A 17,977-nucleotide genomic window follows, 5' to 3' on the forward strand; every position below is an offset into this window, starting at 1 on the left:
AATGCGCAGATCATTGACTAAAAGGACAGACTTTTGTCTGAAGTTTGATACTTTTTATTGACACAAAAGTTTGTGTTTGTAATACATGTAATATGATCATGGCGGTACATTGTAATATTGAACCAATTATTTGGTAGAAAACATACACTTAAAAAGCTTCATACATGCAGATATATAATATTCTTTGATTTTTTAATCATTCTTATTGTAAGAGTACATTTAACAGGCTATTATTTCAATGTGAAATTATTTTAATTATGGAATTTGCATAATTTCCTGTGCTTAAATTTTTTGATAAATTCCATGTTTATAATGTATTTTGATGTTCTGTGGTTTACATGTTAGTTTTTGAAGCTGCTCCCAGCCTTGGCCCTTGGGTCAAGGGATTTGAACTGTAAAAATGTGTCTTTTCCTTGTGCTTAAAAAGTAGTCATTATATTTTATATGTTTCTTTATTTATTTTAGACTATCTTTAAGGACTTTGTACATCAAGAAAATATTAAGCAAAGAAGATCAAAACACATTAAGTGAGTATCTGTACATAACATTACATTGAACCGTGTTTGAGACAATGACTTAGAAATATAGTTATGTAATTTTGGTCAGTTAAGTTGGAAATATATATTGAACACAGCATAGAAAAGAATAAATAATGTCATTAGAAATAATTTAAATTACTAGGACTCTTTTCAAAAGTTGAACAACATCCTCATCTAAAATCATTCAGAAAGGACAAAATGATGTGAGCCTTGTTCAGAATTAAAATGGACTTCAGACATTTGTCAGAGGTATTGGAAAACTGTATTTCAAAGGATAAGCATAACATTCATGTTTAAAAATACATTTAGGGTGAAGGAAAAAACACAGTTATATGAATACCATTGGGGAAAGAAAACATTAAATGAAATGATATCTTTACAAACATATCTATGGATGTATTTTAGCTGATTTTTTCTTCAAATGGCCCTAGATCTCTTTATTTTTACATCAAACAATTTTTCTTTTATGATGCAAAATTTTGTTGGAACTTGTTTGACTTTTAAGTATAAATGGCAGACAAATTTGCAAACAAGTAAAAGTATACATGTCTATTATAAGTTCAAATGTGTTATAACTTGAATAATCACTGATCATTAATAAAGTGCATTACAGTGTTATGATTGCATCCTGAGCAGGTCAGGTGCAAAGGAAATTTTTGTCGAGCCTTCGACTTTAGTCGAAAAAGGGAGACATAGCGATCCTACATTCCGTCGGTGTCTTCATCGGCAGCGTCCACAAATATTCACTCTGTGGTTAAAGTTTTTGAAATTTTAATAACTTTCTTGAAATATCCTGGATTTCTACCAAATTTGGACAAAAGCTTGTTTATGATCAGAAGATAGTATCCAGGAGTAAATTTTGTAAAAATAAAATTCTATTTTTCCGTATTTTCTTATAAATGGACTTAGTTTTTCTTCCAGTTAACAATACATACAGTCTGCAGTTAAAGTTTTTGAAACATTTTTAAGATTCTTAAACTAGCCTGGATTTTTACCAAACTTGGACAGACACTTCTGACAATCAAAAGATAGTATGAAGAGGAATAATTTTTTTTTTCTATTCATCATTTTTGTTGACTGTGTGATTTACAGCAAAAGTAGGCAAGACACTGGGTAATTTTTTTTACTTTTTATGATATTGTTTTTATTTCAGGGAATCTGAACCAGGAAACAAACATTTCCCCCACTTTCATACAGACAGTACTGCTGAGTTATGTGATTCCTTTGGAGAGATTATGTTTGTAGGATATGGCCATGATACTGACAAATCTCCAGTGAGTATTTATATTAGTTTGGCTTTAATTCATTTGAACCATTGTAATTTACAAATGTCATTTTTTTTTTTATCTTACTTGCATCCAAAGTCACCAAATTTTTCTATAGAAGCACCAACAAAAGTCAATAATGATTGGTTTGCATTTACTTTACTATCAGTTATTTTCATTTTCAGTGAAATTGTTATCCTAGCCCTTAGTTATATGACATTGTCTGAAATTTATGCATAATTAAATAATTAAAAGTTTGTCTTTAGATCACTTTTATGATTCATTCACCTTGAATCATGTTGCTAACATGCACTGATAGCACATGTTACTTCCCTCTCTAATACTATTCAAAATAGTTTTTAATACATTTTTTAAGAGTGGGATTTTTCTGCCTGTGATTACAGCTCTAAATAACTAGCGATAAATATATTTAAAAAGTCTTTTCAGTTTTGTAAAAAGAAGATTTTGAGACTTATCATTGACATCATATTTTTATGTTATTGAACTTATTCTTGATAACTACCAACTTAAATGTAATACAGTAAAAGTAAGTTCTTGTTTCTTTGTCTTTTCTTCTCATAATATTCTAAAAAAAAGTATTTTTTTTTATGTATTATCATGGGAAAATACATGAATTTTTGTTGAAAACTGAGAATAAAAATCCTGTTGCTTACATGTAATTGCTTTTACTGTGGGCTGATTTACAATAGGAGATAACTGTATTCTATTTTAAGCTGTGATGGCATCAATTGGGGATTTGATTGTCAAAAATTAAGTTTACTGGCGACGCGTAAGCAGACCATCAATTCCCCAATTTATGCTATCAGAGCTTAAAATGCAATATTGTTATCTCCATTCTAATGAAACTGACAGAAAACAACATTAAAACATGTATCTAAAATATGTCTTATGCCGTCTGCGCTTGCGTGTATGTCCCATGTGATCAATTGTCAATTGATTCCATGTAAATAAGTGACGTTATCCAATCAAAATGAATGTTACACATGTTGTTGCATTAGAATTCATATTTAATTTTTGTACTAGCTAACTTTTGTGTTTATTTCAGTACATAAGAGTTTCACCTGACACTAGTCCAAAGATAATGTATGATATGATGCTAAACATATGGGAGCTAAGTCATCCTCAGTTGCTAATATCCGTGACTGGTGGTGCTAAAAGGTTTGATCTGAAACCACGGTTAGCTAACAGATTCAAAAGAGGTCTAATGAAGGCAGCCATTTCAACAAGTAAGTTCATTTATTTAGAGCTCAGCTATTTTCTTGTTGTGAAAAGTGCTTCAGATCTGTATATATGTTACAGTGAATTTGTATAATCAGGGATTTTGTAGAATCCCTGATTTTTCAGGGAATATGTAGAATCACTAAAATCATTAGTAATTATGTAGAATCACTAAAATCATTAGTAATTATGTAGAATCACTAAAATCATTAGTAATTATGTATAATCCCTAAAAATGATGTTTTTTGTCAAAAATGAAAGTGGCAGCATCCGTATTCATCCTCAACCTTTGTATATGTTTTGTATTATCATCAAATACAACTTACATTTCAATACAATGGATGAACACGAATGTGGCCACTTTCATTTTAGACAGAAACCGTCTAAAAATTTTCAAAATGCAAAAATTATATGTGCATTGTATTGTCAAAAACGGCTCATATTTATGTAGCAGAAGCATTTTACTTTCCAAAATATAGCTTAAAGATAACATTTTCACAATTTTCTAAAACTGCTATATTTTGGGGCCAAAAAGTGGTCTTACTGAACCTACTCCTTTTCAATATCAAGATTCCCTTTATAGCGATAACTTTACGTGTCGCGAGTGTTTGTTTATTAAAAGCCAGCTTCAAATGGATATCCATGTTCTATTCTTAAATCCACAGAGCATGTTATTTGTGGTACATGTAAAACAGATGGTGAAGAAGATTATGGAACATGGTTTTTTTCCGTTTTTGTTCATACAGAGACATGTTTCTGGTTCAAATGAACAAGAAATCAAAACAGAGAAATCTTACACATCTAAATGTATAGAAAAGCTAAGGATTGACAATTAAAACAAAGTTTTAGAGCATTTGTTGTAATTTTCTCATAGCAAAAAAAGGAAAGAGAATAAAAAAAAACATAATTGGAATTGCTCAACAAAAGTCTGAAAAAAAGATATTGCCTGGTAAAAAAAACATATCTTGATCGAACCAGTTCGAGGTTGCTAATTCTTTATTTTAACAGATGTTTTTGCTGAACACTTTGTTCTCAGGCGGGTCATAAAATCTGATTTGATATATGAAGGAACATGTTTTCTAAAATCTGGATATTGTCAATGTGGTAAAAAAAGATGTGAAGCATATTATTTTAATATATTGTGTTTAACATTTTGATATATGGTGCTTAACATTTTGAAAAAGAAAAAAAATATCATTTTGATACTTTGTTCTTAGCATTCTACAATTTAAAATGTTTATGTTTATATAGTGTAATGCTGTTTCAATATGATTTTAAAGCATAAATAAAACTATTTCTTCATTTCAGTTATTATGTATAATCCCTGTCGTTATTTCTAGTGATTATACATAATCCCTGAAAATTTTAGTGATTATATATAATCCCTTAACCGGCCAGTGATTCTACATAATCCCTGAAAATTTCAGGGATTCTACATAATCAATGATTATACAAATTCACTGTAACATATATATACTTTCTTAAAAATTTCCATAAATAATTTTTCAGAAACCTTTTTTAAATTCTATTTAATTAGGGCCCCGCCGACTAAGGCGGGTCGCCCTATAGTGGGTCGCCCTATAGTGATCAGTCTGTCCGTCCGTCCGTCTGTCCGTCCGTCCGTCTGTCTGTCCGTCCGTAACACTTTAACTTTGTGTCCGCTCTATATCTTGAGAACCGTTATGATTTCAAAGTTTATACTTGACATCCATTTTAACCAACACCAGAGGGTGTGTCATGATGTATGTACAACTTCCTAGGTCAAAGGTCAAGGTCAAAAACTTTGATTTCAGTTGACAACCCTGTGTCCTGTGGTGAAGATCGTGTCCGCTCTATATCTTGAGAACCGTTATGATTTCAAAGTTTATACTTGACATCCATTTTAACCAACACCAGAGGGTGTGTCATGATGTATGTAAAACTTCCTAGGTCAAAGGTCAAGGTCAAAAACTTTGATTTCAGTTGACAACCCTGTGTCCTGTGGTGAAGATCGTGTCCGCTCTATATCTTGAGAACCGTTATGATTTCAAAGTTTATACTTGACATCCATTTTAACCAACACCAGAGGGTGTGTCATGATGTATGTAAAACTTCCTAGGTCAAAGGTCGGGGTAAAAAACTTTGGTTTCAGTTGACAACCCTGTGTCCTTTGGTGAAGACCGTGTCCGCTCTATACCTTGAGAACCCTTATGATTTCAAAGTTTATACTTGACATCCATTTTAACCACCACCAGAGGGCATGTCATGATGTATGTACAACTTCCTAGGTCAAAGGTCAACGTAAAAAAAACTTTGGTTTCAGTTGACAACCCCGTGTCCTGTTGTGAAGATTGTGTCCGCTCTATATCTTGAGAACCGTTATGATTTTAAATATTATACTTGACATCCATTTCAACCAACACCAGAGGGTGTGTCATGATGTATGTACCACTTCCTAGGTCAAAGGTCTGTCTGTCTGTTGGTCTGTCCATCGCTAACAAATTTGATCCACACTATATTTTGAGAGGACAGCTGTTATTATTTCATACTTTATACCTGACAAACATTTTCAACTTAACATATATATTAACCAACACCAGAGAATGTGTCATAATGTATGCATCCTAGGTCAAATGTCAGTCTGTCGGTCTGTCCATCCGTTTGTTGTTCTTAACAAATTGTGTCTGCTCTACCTCTCGAAAATATTTCATACTTTATACTTGGTGGGTCATAATATATTGAAGGCATAATACTAAAAATATGTGACAAATATCAATTGGGCAGCACCTTTAAACATTTTGTTCAAATATCAATCCATATATCCAGAAGTCACCTTAGAGTAGTCAACAATGAGTTCACATCATGCAGTCATATCACTATTATACTATGAAAGTAAGTTGAGAATATTTATCAGTTTTAACTTAAAATCTTAAATTAAAATCACACGTGAGACTATGTAATAACTTCAAATAATGCTTCATATCAGATTATCCATACAACTTATTTACCCCACGTTATTGACAGCGGGGCCCACAGAGATGGCTCCCATCTCAATGATATCTAGTTTACTTAGAGAATATGATGGTAAGAATCTGAATTTTGTGAGGGAAAAAAATTGCTCTTAAATGACAATTATCTTAAGTTAAATATATAAAAAATGATACAACTCTCCACAAGGGACCAAAATGACACAGAAATTAACAACTATAGGTCACCGTACCACCTTCAACAATGAGCAAAGCCAATACCGTATAGTCAGCTATAAAAAGCCCGGAAATGACAATGTAAAACAATTCAAATGAGAAAACTAATGGCCTTATATATTTTTAAAAAATGAACCGAAAAACAAACATGGAACACTTATTAAACAAACCACAACCACTGAATACTTTGGAAAATAATGAATAAATGTTGATAATGCCTGATTGTATCATTACATCTAGTCAGTTTTTCTGTTTTTATTGTTTCACATTTTCATACATAAATTTAGATACTTTAAGCGGTATGTTTAGTCAACAGCTGATCAGTAATTAGTTGTTATGTTTGTGCACTTTTTTCTATATTGGATTTTTTCATTAACCTACTCATTGTTTTCTTATACTTTGAATTATGAGCAGGAGTACATATATATGAAGAACAACATGTGCATTCTTGTCATATTTATAGGACTAAAGATTGTGTTTTATATTCATATATATGTTTCATCATCAGATATTTACAGTATTTGAATTTATTTTACTAGCAATATTTTTTAAAAGTTTTTTTCCCAGTGCATTTGACAGCATTTGAAATTGTGGAGACTAATTTGAATAACTTCCATTCTAGGTGCATGGATCATGACGGGAGGTTCAGGTACTGGAGTAATGGAGTTTGTAGGGGAGGCTGTAAGGGACCATTTTATAACATTTGGCAAACGTGATAATATTGTAGCACTTGGAATACCAACCTGGGGAGCTGTTGCTGGCAATGAGTCCTTAGATGGAGATGATGTAAGAGCATAGGAATTTGTATATAAGTATAGGAAGATGTGGAATGAGTGCCAATGAGACAACTCCATCCAAATAACAATTTGGAGGGGAAATAGAATTTAGATCTAAACTTGATGGTAAAAGATTGTAATTTGTTTTGTAATAACATATTGTCCTCTAAAAAAGTATTCTTTTGTGACAAACCACAGGTGCTTGGGGAATGGAAACTGCTATTTTTTTTTTAGATTCTGCATATTAGGGATAATGCACAAGAAATAGATGAAAGAAATTTAAATATAAAAAAATAAATTTTTTGAAAAAAAAGAAAAAAGGAAGAAAAAAAGGGGGGGGGGGGTGTCCCCAAAGCACCTTTGTGAATACAAGTAGAAGAATGAAATACAATCACATGCAATTGTTCTCAAATAGAATATTTGTTTTATTTAAGGATCTAAAAGATGGATTATTTCCTGCAGTGTACAACAAACATGTAGTAGAGTCTGATACTGGAAAGAAAGTACCTTTAGATCATAACCATACCCATTTTCTACTGGTGGATGATGGAACGCAATGTAAATTTGGAGGGGAAATACAATTTAGATCTAAGCTTCAGGGCCATATATCACAACAGGAATGTGATCCAGACTCAGAAACATGTATGTTCAATTTTAAAGGTGTTACATATTAAACAGATAATTATTGTATGCCTTATGACTGTGTACTCATTTTAATCAGAGTAAAATTACAAAAATATTGAGCTCTGAGCTTTCAATACTATGACAATAATTGTTTTTAATCTAATATTACTTAAGCCTGAAATGTAAAAAAGAGGAACATTTTACAAAGGTAGCATAATGATATTAAGAACATATAATCACTTTTAAAAACATTTAGAGATTGCAGCATGAGTATTTATTGACAAACTTCCATGCCTATAATAAAACAATATTAAAAAGCAAATTTTATGAAAATAAAAGTAATTAAGAAGTTGAGAATCTTTTGGTTTCTTCAGAAATGTATATGTTCAATTTCAACACAAGGGTTACACTGCAATGTTGCAGTTGCTTCCTGATATTCAACTTAGGATACATTTTTATGCCTCATTTATGGGCATTATGTTTTCTGGTCTGTGCGTCTGTCTATTTGTCCGTTCGTTCATCCATTCGTTTGTCCGTTCGTTATTCCGTCTTTCCCTCTCCAGGTTAAAGTTTTTGGTCAAGGTTGTTTTTGATAAAGTTGAAGTCCAATCTACTTGAAACTGAGTACGAATGTTCCTCATGATATCATCTTTCTAATTTTAATGCCAAATTAGAGATTTTTCCACATTTTCATGGTCAATTGAACATTGAAAATGACAGTGTGGATGGGGCATCTGTGTACTGGGGACACATTCTTGTTCTTTGTAATACATTTTTATCTTGTTGATGGTTCCCTAAGCACAAATATTTAGGAATAAAAAAAAGGAAGACAGGCAATTTTAAAATCTTAGTATTATCTTATTTTGTTAAAGGGCTCGTGTGATATTTCTATATCACTGTTGTCACAGTTTCACACCTAAGGATTTAGTTTTTTTTTAATAAAAAAAGTTTGATAGTCTTGTCCCAAATTATTTTGTTTTTCTTTATTTATCATAGATATTTATTCCAAGTTCAAAACATACTGATATTTTTATGATATTGTTTAATGAATGTAGGTGTACATGTACCAGTAGTGGTGATCATTGTTGAAGGAGGTATTAATTCTTTGAAGACAGTTTATGAGTCCATAGTAAATGATGTTCCAGTGTTAGTTTTAGATGGATCAGGCAGAGCTGCTGATTTTATTGCTGAAGGTTATAGGCAGACACAAGTGACATCCTTAAAAAACAGACAGTGAGTTTTGTTTAATCTATTTTCAAAAACGAAGTGTTTAATAATACTCAAGATGCATGGCCTATTCATTAATTGACAGAGAATATCAAATCAGCTTGTTGCAAGTTACCTATAATTATAAACAAATGTATATGTCAACTCTATATTGGTCACCAACTTAACTATATGTTAAACCTATATAGGTCACCAACTTAACTATATGTTAAACCTATATAGGTCACCAATTAAACTATATGTTAAACCTATATAGGTCACCAACTTAACTATATGCTTAACCTATATAGGTCATCAACTTAACTATATGTTAAACCTATATAGGTCATCAACTTAACTATATGCTTAACCTATATAGGTCATCAACTTAACTATATGTTAAACCTATATAGGTCATCAACTTAACTATATGTTAAACCTATATAGGTCATCAACTTAACTATATGTTAAACCTATATAGGACATCAACTCTGCTATATGTTAAACCTATATAGGAGATCATCTTTGCTATGTGTTAAACCTATATAAGAGATCATTTTAACTACACTAATACATGGCCATCAAGGAATCAGCTTGCAGTCTTCAAATATTGTCCAGCACTCGCAATTAATGTCAAACTCTAAATTACTGTGGTTTACTGTTCAACAGTGAAACATTCATCTTGAATTATCAAGAGATACAGTTTTATGTAGAGAGGTGCATGTTCACTTTTGTCACCTAGTGTAAATAAATAAGGTTTTGGAAAAGTATTAAGAAAAATGAAAGTACCAAGTGTATCCTAATTGCAGGAAATGAAAGCAAATACACTACTGTAAATTCAGAAATTATTAATTTATCATATTACTGTGGATTCATTATATTTTGTTGGATAACAATTTTCGTGAATTTCGTAGGTACAATTAAACCACAAAATTAAAAGTTAAACCAATGACAAATTTTCTGTAGGTTTCTATGCAGACTTTGGCAAGACAACGAAATAAAATATCCACGAACATGTGATTTTTTCTTCATCCATGAAAATTGGTACCCACGAAAATAAATGAATTCACAGTATATTTTTATATTTATTTATTACTTAATCATTTTTGATTGTGTTTTATAAAATCTATTTTAGGTCTGAAAAAAGTTTTTTTAGTGCAAATTTTGCAGAAACAATGGCAGTAGTTGCAGAGGAATTATTTGAATGGAGACCAAATGATAAAAAAACAGTTATAATAAGTGGTGCTATAAGTCAATTAAAAGCATGCTTGGAAAAGCGAAACATGGTAAATTAAATAAGATTTCATTTTTGAAGAAAGAAGTATGAAATTGAGCAATGTTTAATTATGTTTAAATTCTGTTGCTTTTTTTTATCTGATTTAATCTTGTTTGGGCAAGAGCCTTTTCTTATTTTTTTCTGATCAAATTTTTTCCAAACAATATGTAAATTGTAGAAGTAATGAAGCTACATTGTCTTTTTTTGTGTTTGTTTTTGGTATTATTCATATCCTGATAACAGGAATAGTGGTAGCATGAAGTTTAAATACTGCATGATACTGTTAGATACTGTATGATAACTATTTATGTTTTATTATGTATTTGTGCATGCAGATTGTCTAAATTTTAATATTATACAAATACAGCCTTTGTATGAGGTCGATACAAGGATATATTGACCTGAAAGAAGTATATTGACTGAGGACGAAGTCCGAGGTCGATATACTTCTTTGGGTCGATATATCCTGTATTGACCTCATACAAAGGCTATATTTGTTATATTATTAATTTCCGACCATATTTGTATCAAAATCGTCCTTTAGGATTATTGGAATTTTATAGATATTACATTGTCTCCTTGACAGTAACAACATATTAGTTGTTATTTCATTTACCCCTTTTATTTTTTACATCTAATGTATTTAAAGATTTTTTGTCAAATTATCGATGACAGATATCATGTGTTATAAAACGTTAAACAATATCTTGAAATTCATTACATTACATCACACAAAGTATATCGGTTTTTAGATATTCTAAAAATAACCGTGCGATATGCTTTTTGCCGGTCAATATGCTTTTTGCTATCCGCCGTTTTCTCTCTACCATCGAAAATATAGTTTAACATGTGACTATCTCAAAACGAATCAAATTTGTTAAAATATACGAATTAATAATATTATAAAAGGCTGTACGGTGACCTATAGTTGTTATTGTCTGTTTCATTTTGGTCTTTTGTGGACAGTTGTCTCATTGGCAATCATACCACATCTTCTTTTTTATATTCATATTTTAACTTTTAGATTCATATATATGACTTAGAAAATTCTAAAGAGGAAATGGATGAAGCTATCCTCCTGACTTTATTCAAGGGTGAGTTTATGAAAAAGAATGAAATTTTAATGAATTCTTTATTAAAACAGTTATTTTGGAACACATACATGTCACACTGAGAAGAACATGAACATTCTATTTGTCATCCAGTCTGATCTAAATTTTGACTAGTATTTTTCTCATACCAAATTATATATAAAGGACAACGAGACAACTCTTCAAAAGAGACCAAATGACACCTTAATGAAATGGAGCATCAAATAGCACCATCTGTAAAATATAAGGGCATACACTATATGCAAACATTCAACTGCATCCACACAGCATGAGTAACAAACCCTGCAGTAAAAAATGAAAATAAGAAGTATGGTTTTAAATGGGAACATAGCATAATGTATTTTTTATATTGTAAATTGAGGACCTACTTTAAAAAAAAAAATTTTTTTTAGTGATCAAATGATAATGATAAAGTTTATCTCCTTCAGCTAACAAGTCCAGTACAGATGCCCAGTTGTCACTAGCACTTACCTGGAACAGGAGTGACATTGCTAAAAATCAAATCTTCAAACTAGCAAGTAGAGATAAATGGCAGGTAAGTCACACTTTAATGTTACATAATTATAATTCTGAAATACATAGTTTAAGAATTTTTTATTTTTACATTTTAATACGTCTGTTTACAGGACATATTATAACATATCGTTGTCTGTCCGTAGTAAAAAAACTCAAAAATGCTTTCAACAGTTTTTATGAAACTTTGGTGAATTGTTTATCTATTGATGTAAGCTCCCTTTAGAATTTTATAAATTTTATGTTATACATTTCTGAGTTATAGTGTTTTATTCATTAAAAGGGGGGTCAGTTTTGGGACAATAACTCAAAAATGCTGTCAGCAATTCTCATGAAACTTTGGTGAATTGTTAAGATTTATTTATGTAAGTTCCCTTTTGATTTTCATAAATCTCTAATATAACATTGAGAATTAATTGAACTTTATTTGTTTATAATCTGACAACATATTTACTAAGTATTGCACAACAGCAAGAAATCTGTAATTGAATATAAATTCAATTCATATAACTAGTTTTAAGTTCTTGGTCTACATTTATTCAGAATCTATAATATGTCAAATATTTGTATCAAGCTTGAATATTGTGTCCATTTTTGCCCCAGCTGTTCAGGGTTGGACCTCTGGGGGCGTATCCAGCTGCGTTCAGCAAAGCAGTTTATTTGAAAATCTTGTTAAATTAAAAAAGTTTGATTAAAAGATGTAAAAAAAAATATAGTAAGGAAAGAAGAAATTTTTCAAAACTTCTGGATTGAAATTGTGTGTAGTTGAAAACTTGCATCTTTAAAATGTTACATAGATATATATGACATTTTATTACTATATATTTATTATATTCATGCAAGATTGCAAAATTGAATCAAGCCCATTGAACAGGTCTATTTTTTGTGAACTATTCTATATTCCTTAGAAATAAACTTGAAAGTTTCCATTGGATTTGTTTACTTTCTTTCAGGAAATGAATCTTGATGATGGAATGGTAAAGTCATTGATCCAAAACAGAACAGAATTTGTTAAGTTGTTCTTGGAGAATGCCACAGATATGGAACAGTTCTTAGATATCAACAATCTGTGGAATATTTATGCCAATGTAAGCAAACAAGAATTTTGTATCCATTAGGCGAAAAAATCATTCAAACTACTTGTCCAGTTAATTACAAAATCAGTCATGACAATCACTTAGTAAAACACCTAATTGCAGAAAACTTTTATGTAACATAAGGAAAAAAGTTGTGGTTCTGATCGGAACATTATGACAATTTTCTACTACTGTGGGTTCATTATAATTTGTGGGTCACCAATTTTCCTTGATTTCTCCGATATAAGAAACATCAAAATTTAAATGATCCAGTAAGTATAAATAGAGGGCTGGTATACAAATTTTTTGAAAACCACAAATTCATATACCCATGAAAATACAATTTTCCCTCTATTCACAAAATTTAGTGCATTAATTTAAGCTTTATTTTGCCAAAGGTAAAAAGTTTAAGAGATTGAAAAACATAAACAACTTAATATTAACATAATTTTCAGTGTATGATGGACAAGTCTGACAGGGCAGCCCAGCTTCTGAAAAATCACATGACATACTTAAAGGTAAGTATACTGATGTAGATAATAATTGATTTCTAGCTTTAAGAATATTTTTTCAACACAAGATCTGTCTATCCTTGTCTTTATCTAGATGTATGTTTGAAATTGGGTATTCTGTAAATTCAGAAATTATTGTGAGCTTTTTATTAATGCCAATAATGCGACACAAAATTATTACAAAAATAAGAAATCACATTTTGATATCTGATACATGTAGCTCTGTGCAAATTTACCTGAAACCACAATAAATAATCTCTTACACTATAATTTCTAAACTTACAGTTTGTCAGTGTGATAGTAACCCAACTAATAAAAGTTGATGTTAACAGCTAAAAAAATCTACTTTGTCAGAGATCCCATATTGATAGGACAATGTAGGATGGTTCTGAGTTACCTATTGGTTTTTTAATGTCCTCACTGTGTTTGTCATAATGTACTATACTTAAGTGAATTTTGGAATCATATGATGGGTAATGCCATCATTCAGGAGATTCTCTGTTTGAACATCCTGTTTCATTTCTTTTGCAGATCATACAAATTATGAAATTATTTTTTTGTTCCCATGTTTTCCTATTTTGCTGAAATGACAGAGTTACTCTACCTTTATATTTTTAGTTATGGGTATTCCTTTTTACATATTTTTCAATAAATTCTGGTCATAAATTAATGCATACTCCTCCATTGACATTGATTGTTGTTCTCAATTATCAGGAATGGTTAAGGTAATACACTAAGTGTATGGGTTTTAATTAGTCAGAATCATGTCACATGTACTGTGGATTCATTAATATTCCTTGGATACCAATTTGCATGGATTTCAACAAATTACAAATTTAATTAGGAGTGTATGCCGACTTAGTCAAAAGAACAAATAAGTTAACCCAGAAAATGCAAATTCCCCTCAATCCACGAAAAAATTGTACCAACAAAAATAAGTAAATTCCCAGAAACTGGTTATTTGTGAAGGCATTTTTCATTACAGCATTTGTAACAATTCTTTTTTGGCAAAAGTAACATTTTACATTCAAAGTTTGAATTTTTGATAATATAGACTTCTAAATTGGTGAGTATGCAGCCATCACATGAGTGAATCATTTCATATGTATGCAGTGATCTTATAGTTCACTGAGATATCACAACATTATTAACCCATTATTTTTTTTTATCTTTGATGGAAAGTTTAATAAATGAGGATTTGAAAATTTCATTTTTTTACTTATATTTTGATTTCAAGCACTTCTGCATTATATTACTGAACTTTTTATTTGTTACTACATGTGATAATAGCACGCTAGCATTGACCACCATCTTCCACCATAAGTAATCTCTATATTTCACTGAGCAATTTTACGAATGCATTTTGAATATGAACAAAGATTATTTATTGAAATAATCCGAAATAAAATATTCTTCAATGAAATCATATTTCATGTACACACTTTGGCCATTTTCATATAATAAATCAGTTTGGAATTGCTCTGATAGTTCTAATTTTTCATCTATATCATGAAATAACATCACAGGGGCAAATATTGTTTTTTAGTTATAGTTAGTTTTTGTTATAGTTCTTTCATCTAGCTTAATCATATGGTGTTACAGAACAAGAGATTTACATAAATAAACTGTTTAAAAGTAATTACTTATCATTTTTTATTGTGACTTTTAAATTTGTTACTGAAAAGATTTGATCTGTGTATTCATTCTCATACTCAGTTTATAGTGTTATTCATAGTTTTTAAGTGTACAAAAAATACCACGTTAAATTACTGAATGTGCTGTATCTCAAGAGTTTGAAAAAAATATTTCTATATTAACAAACATATAAAATTGAGAATGGAAATGGGGAATGTGCCAAAGAGACAACAACCCAACCATAGAGCAGACAGCAGCAGAAGGTCACCAACAGATCTTCAATGCAACAAGAAATTCCTGCACCCGGAGGCGCCCTTCAATCTTATTATAAATCTACAGAATAGTTTGATTGAATTATTTAAAAATGAACTCCTAGTAGTTAATTTATTATAAAAGTATAGTTACTGGTATACAAACTGATAACCCAAACATGATTTTCTGATGGCTTCAGATAGAAGTACTTGTAGCTGGTTCCTTATCAGGATATTTCATGTGTACAGAAATAGAAAGGTTTTCCCTCCTGCCACAAACCACCACTAATATATTAAAATAATAAATCCAGTTTAACCCAGACATGGTTTTATCAATTATAGACACTCCATAAAACGGATCTTCTTGAACTATTCAATTTTTTTCAGCAATCCTGGGGAGCTTATTTCTGTTGCCGACCACTAAGTACATACTCAGAACAGCCTCCAGATTTACTAGTACAGATAGGGAAAGTCATTGTACATCTTCTGGGAGATGAGGCTTTAAACCCTTACAAAGGTAATAACTACATCTTTTTATGTAAATATAAGTTGATTTCTATAGAGGATACATGTGATTATTATCTTTTGTGATTTGCAGTTTTATATTTTGTTTTAATTTATAGATAAAAATATAAATCAACTTTTTTTTTTATTACAATATATTGTTTTATATGTGTAAGTATTATCTCTGTCAACTTGAAAACTATTTGATCAATGGCCACATGATGGTCAATCAATAAACTTTTCATTGTCAAAAACATTGATATAGAAGCCCTGAACAATGTGGTGAAATTTGTGTCAGATTCTTATATGACCATATTGGTAGATATTTCCTATCAATTTAATTATAATCAGCCCCTGGTTAGCAAACATTGCTTGTTTTGTCCTATCATCCATAATTCTGGAATATAATTGTTGTGCATTTTTTGTTGTGCTTACAATCTGACTTTTGGATATATGTAGTTCCATAGTGATAAATTACAGATCACTCTTTTTTCCAATATGGAGGGGGCATTATGTTTTACCCTTGTCTGTCTGTACATACATGCATCCCAAAACTGGTTTCTGTTCTCTAATTAAGTTTTCCTCAATCAAATGTTATGAAACTTATACACAATGCTTATTACCACAGAACACAGATCAGGTTTGAACTTTGGTTCCGTGACTTATACCCTTCTAGAGTTATGCCCCTTTACAGATTTTAATGCTTGAATTTTGGTTTCCATTCTTTAACTTTAGTTTACCTTTACCAAATGTTAACTTCCACAAAACACAGATCAGGTTTGAATTTTTTGCGGCTTCACTTTTACTGTTCTAAGAGTGATGCCCCTTTACAATGGAAAAAAAACTTGCTGAATATTTCATTTCTATTTTTAGCTCACCTTTCCTAAAAGGAAATGTGAGCTTTTCTCATCACTTGGCGTCTGCCGTCGTCATCGTTGTTAACAATTTTTCAAACATCTTCTCCTCTGAAACTACTGAATGGATTTGGATGAAACTTAGCATGATTGTTTCTTAGATTATCCTGCAAAAAGTTTGTGCTTCGATTTTTGATCCATAAAAAAACATGGCCGCCGTTACTTAAAATAGAACATAGGGGTCAAATGCAGTTTTTGGCTTATATCTCAAAAACGAAAGCATTTAGAGCAAATCTGACATGGGGGTAAAAATGTTCATTAGATCAGGATCTATCAGCCCTGAAATTTTCAGATGAATCAAAGAACCCATTGTTGGGTTGCTGCCACTTAATTGGTAATTTTAAGGAAATTTTGCAGTTTTTGGTCATTATCTTGAATATTATTATAGATAAAGATAAACTGTAAACAGCAAAAATGATCAGCAAAGTAAGATCTACAAATAAGTTTTATATGACCAAAATTGTCAATTGACCCCTTAAGGGGTTATTGTCCTTTAATGACAATTTTTCACAATTTGTTCATAGTATTTAATAATACTTAAAAAATCTTCTCCTCTAAAACTACTCAACCAAATTCAACCAAACTTGAACTGAATGATCAGTAGGGTGTTTAAAATAAAGTTTTATTTTCCATTTTGTCAAAAAACATGGCCGTCATGGCTAAAAATAGAACACAGGGTAAAATGCAGTTTTTGGCTTATATCTCAAAAACTCCAGCATTTAAAGCAAATAAGACAAGAAGTTAACGTATTTATTAGGTCAAGGTCTACCTGTCCTGAAATTTTCAGCCGAATTGGGTAACTGTTTTTTCAGGTATAATGCCCCTGAATTGATGATTTTAAAGAAATTTTGCAGTTTTTGGTTATTATCTTGAATATTATTATAGATTCAGATAAACTGTACATAGCAAAAATATTAAGCAAAGTAAGATCTAAAAATAAGTCTATTTGACCAAAATTGTCAATTGACCCCTTAACGAGTTATTGCCCTTTAAAGACTTTTTTCACAATTTGTTCATCATGTTGACTTACTTTAAAAAATCTTCTCCTTTGAAACTGCTGTATCAATTTCAGCCAAACTTAGGCTAAATGAGTTACAGAGTATCTAGTATAAATTTTATATTTTATTTCCTTGTATGTCAAGAAACATAAGCTCCTATGGCTAAAATAGAACATAGGAGAAAATGATTTTTTTTTTGCTTTTGAAGAAAATAGGACGGTTCAAAGAACATTTAAATAAATTGAAAAGCCAAAATAATCATTGATGAGAGATTTAACTAAAAAAATTAAGGTGAGCGGTTCAGGCTCTTGAGAGCCTCTTGTTTTACTCAAGTTTGCTTCAACAAGATGTTATA

The 17,977-nt window shown here is 30.7% G+C and overlaps 1 protein-coding gene across 4 annotated transcripts in view; it reads left to right on the plus strand.

Moving 5' to 3' along the window:
* Nucleotides 1–17,977, plus strand: part of LOC134725293 (transient receptor potential cation channel subfamily M member-like 2) — a 50,359-nt gene that overhangs the window by 2,885 nt on the left and 29,497 nt on the right. For all 4 annotated transcript variants that reach the window (XM_063588989.1, XM_063588988.1, XM_063588991.1 and 1 more), the window contains exons 3-14: nucleotides 466–527; nucleotides 1,693–1,813; nucleotides 2,871–3,051; nucleotides 6,848–7,011; nucleotides 7,436–7,643; nucleotides 8,681–8,858; nucleotides 9,967–10,117; nucleotides 11,132–11,201; nucleotides 11,648–11,754; nucleotides 12,686–12,820; nucleotides 13,264–13,326; nucleotides 15,594–15,723. In XM_063588989.1, coding sequence (XP_063445059.1) covers nucleotides 466–527; nucleotides 1,693–1,813; nucleotides 2,871–3,051; nucleotides 6,848–7,011; nucleotides 7,436–7,643; nucleotides 8,681–8,858; nucleotides 9,967–10,117; nucleotides 11,132–11,201; nucleotides 11,648–11,754; nucleotides 12,686–12,820; nucleotides 13,264–13,326; nucleotides 15,594–15,723 — 1,570 coding nt within the window. The remainder of the gene's footprint in view (nucleotides 1–465; nucleotides 528–1,692; nucleotides 1,814–2,870; nucleotides 3,052–6,847; nucleotides 7,012–7,435; nucleotides 7,644–8,680; nucleotides 8,859–9,966; nucleotides 10,118–11,131; nucleotides 11,202–11,647; nucleotides 11,755–12,685; nucleotides 12,821–13,263; nucleotides 13,327–15,593; nucleotides 15,724–17,977) is intronic.

This window comes from Mytilus trossulus, chromosome 7 (assembly GCF_036588685.1).
Source record: "Mytilus trossulus isolate FHL-02 chromosome 7, PNRI_Mtr1.1.1.hap1, whole genome shotgun sequence".
NCBI classification, from domain to species: Eukaryota; Metazoa; Mollusca; class Bivalvia; order Mytilida; family Mytilidae; genus Mytilus; species Mytilus trossulus.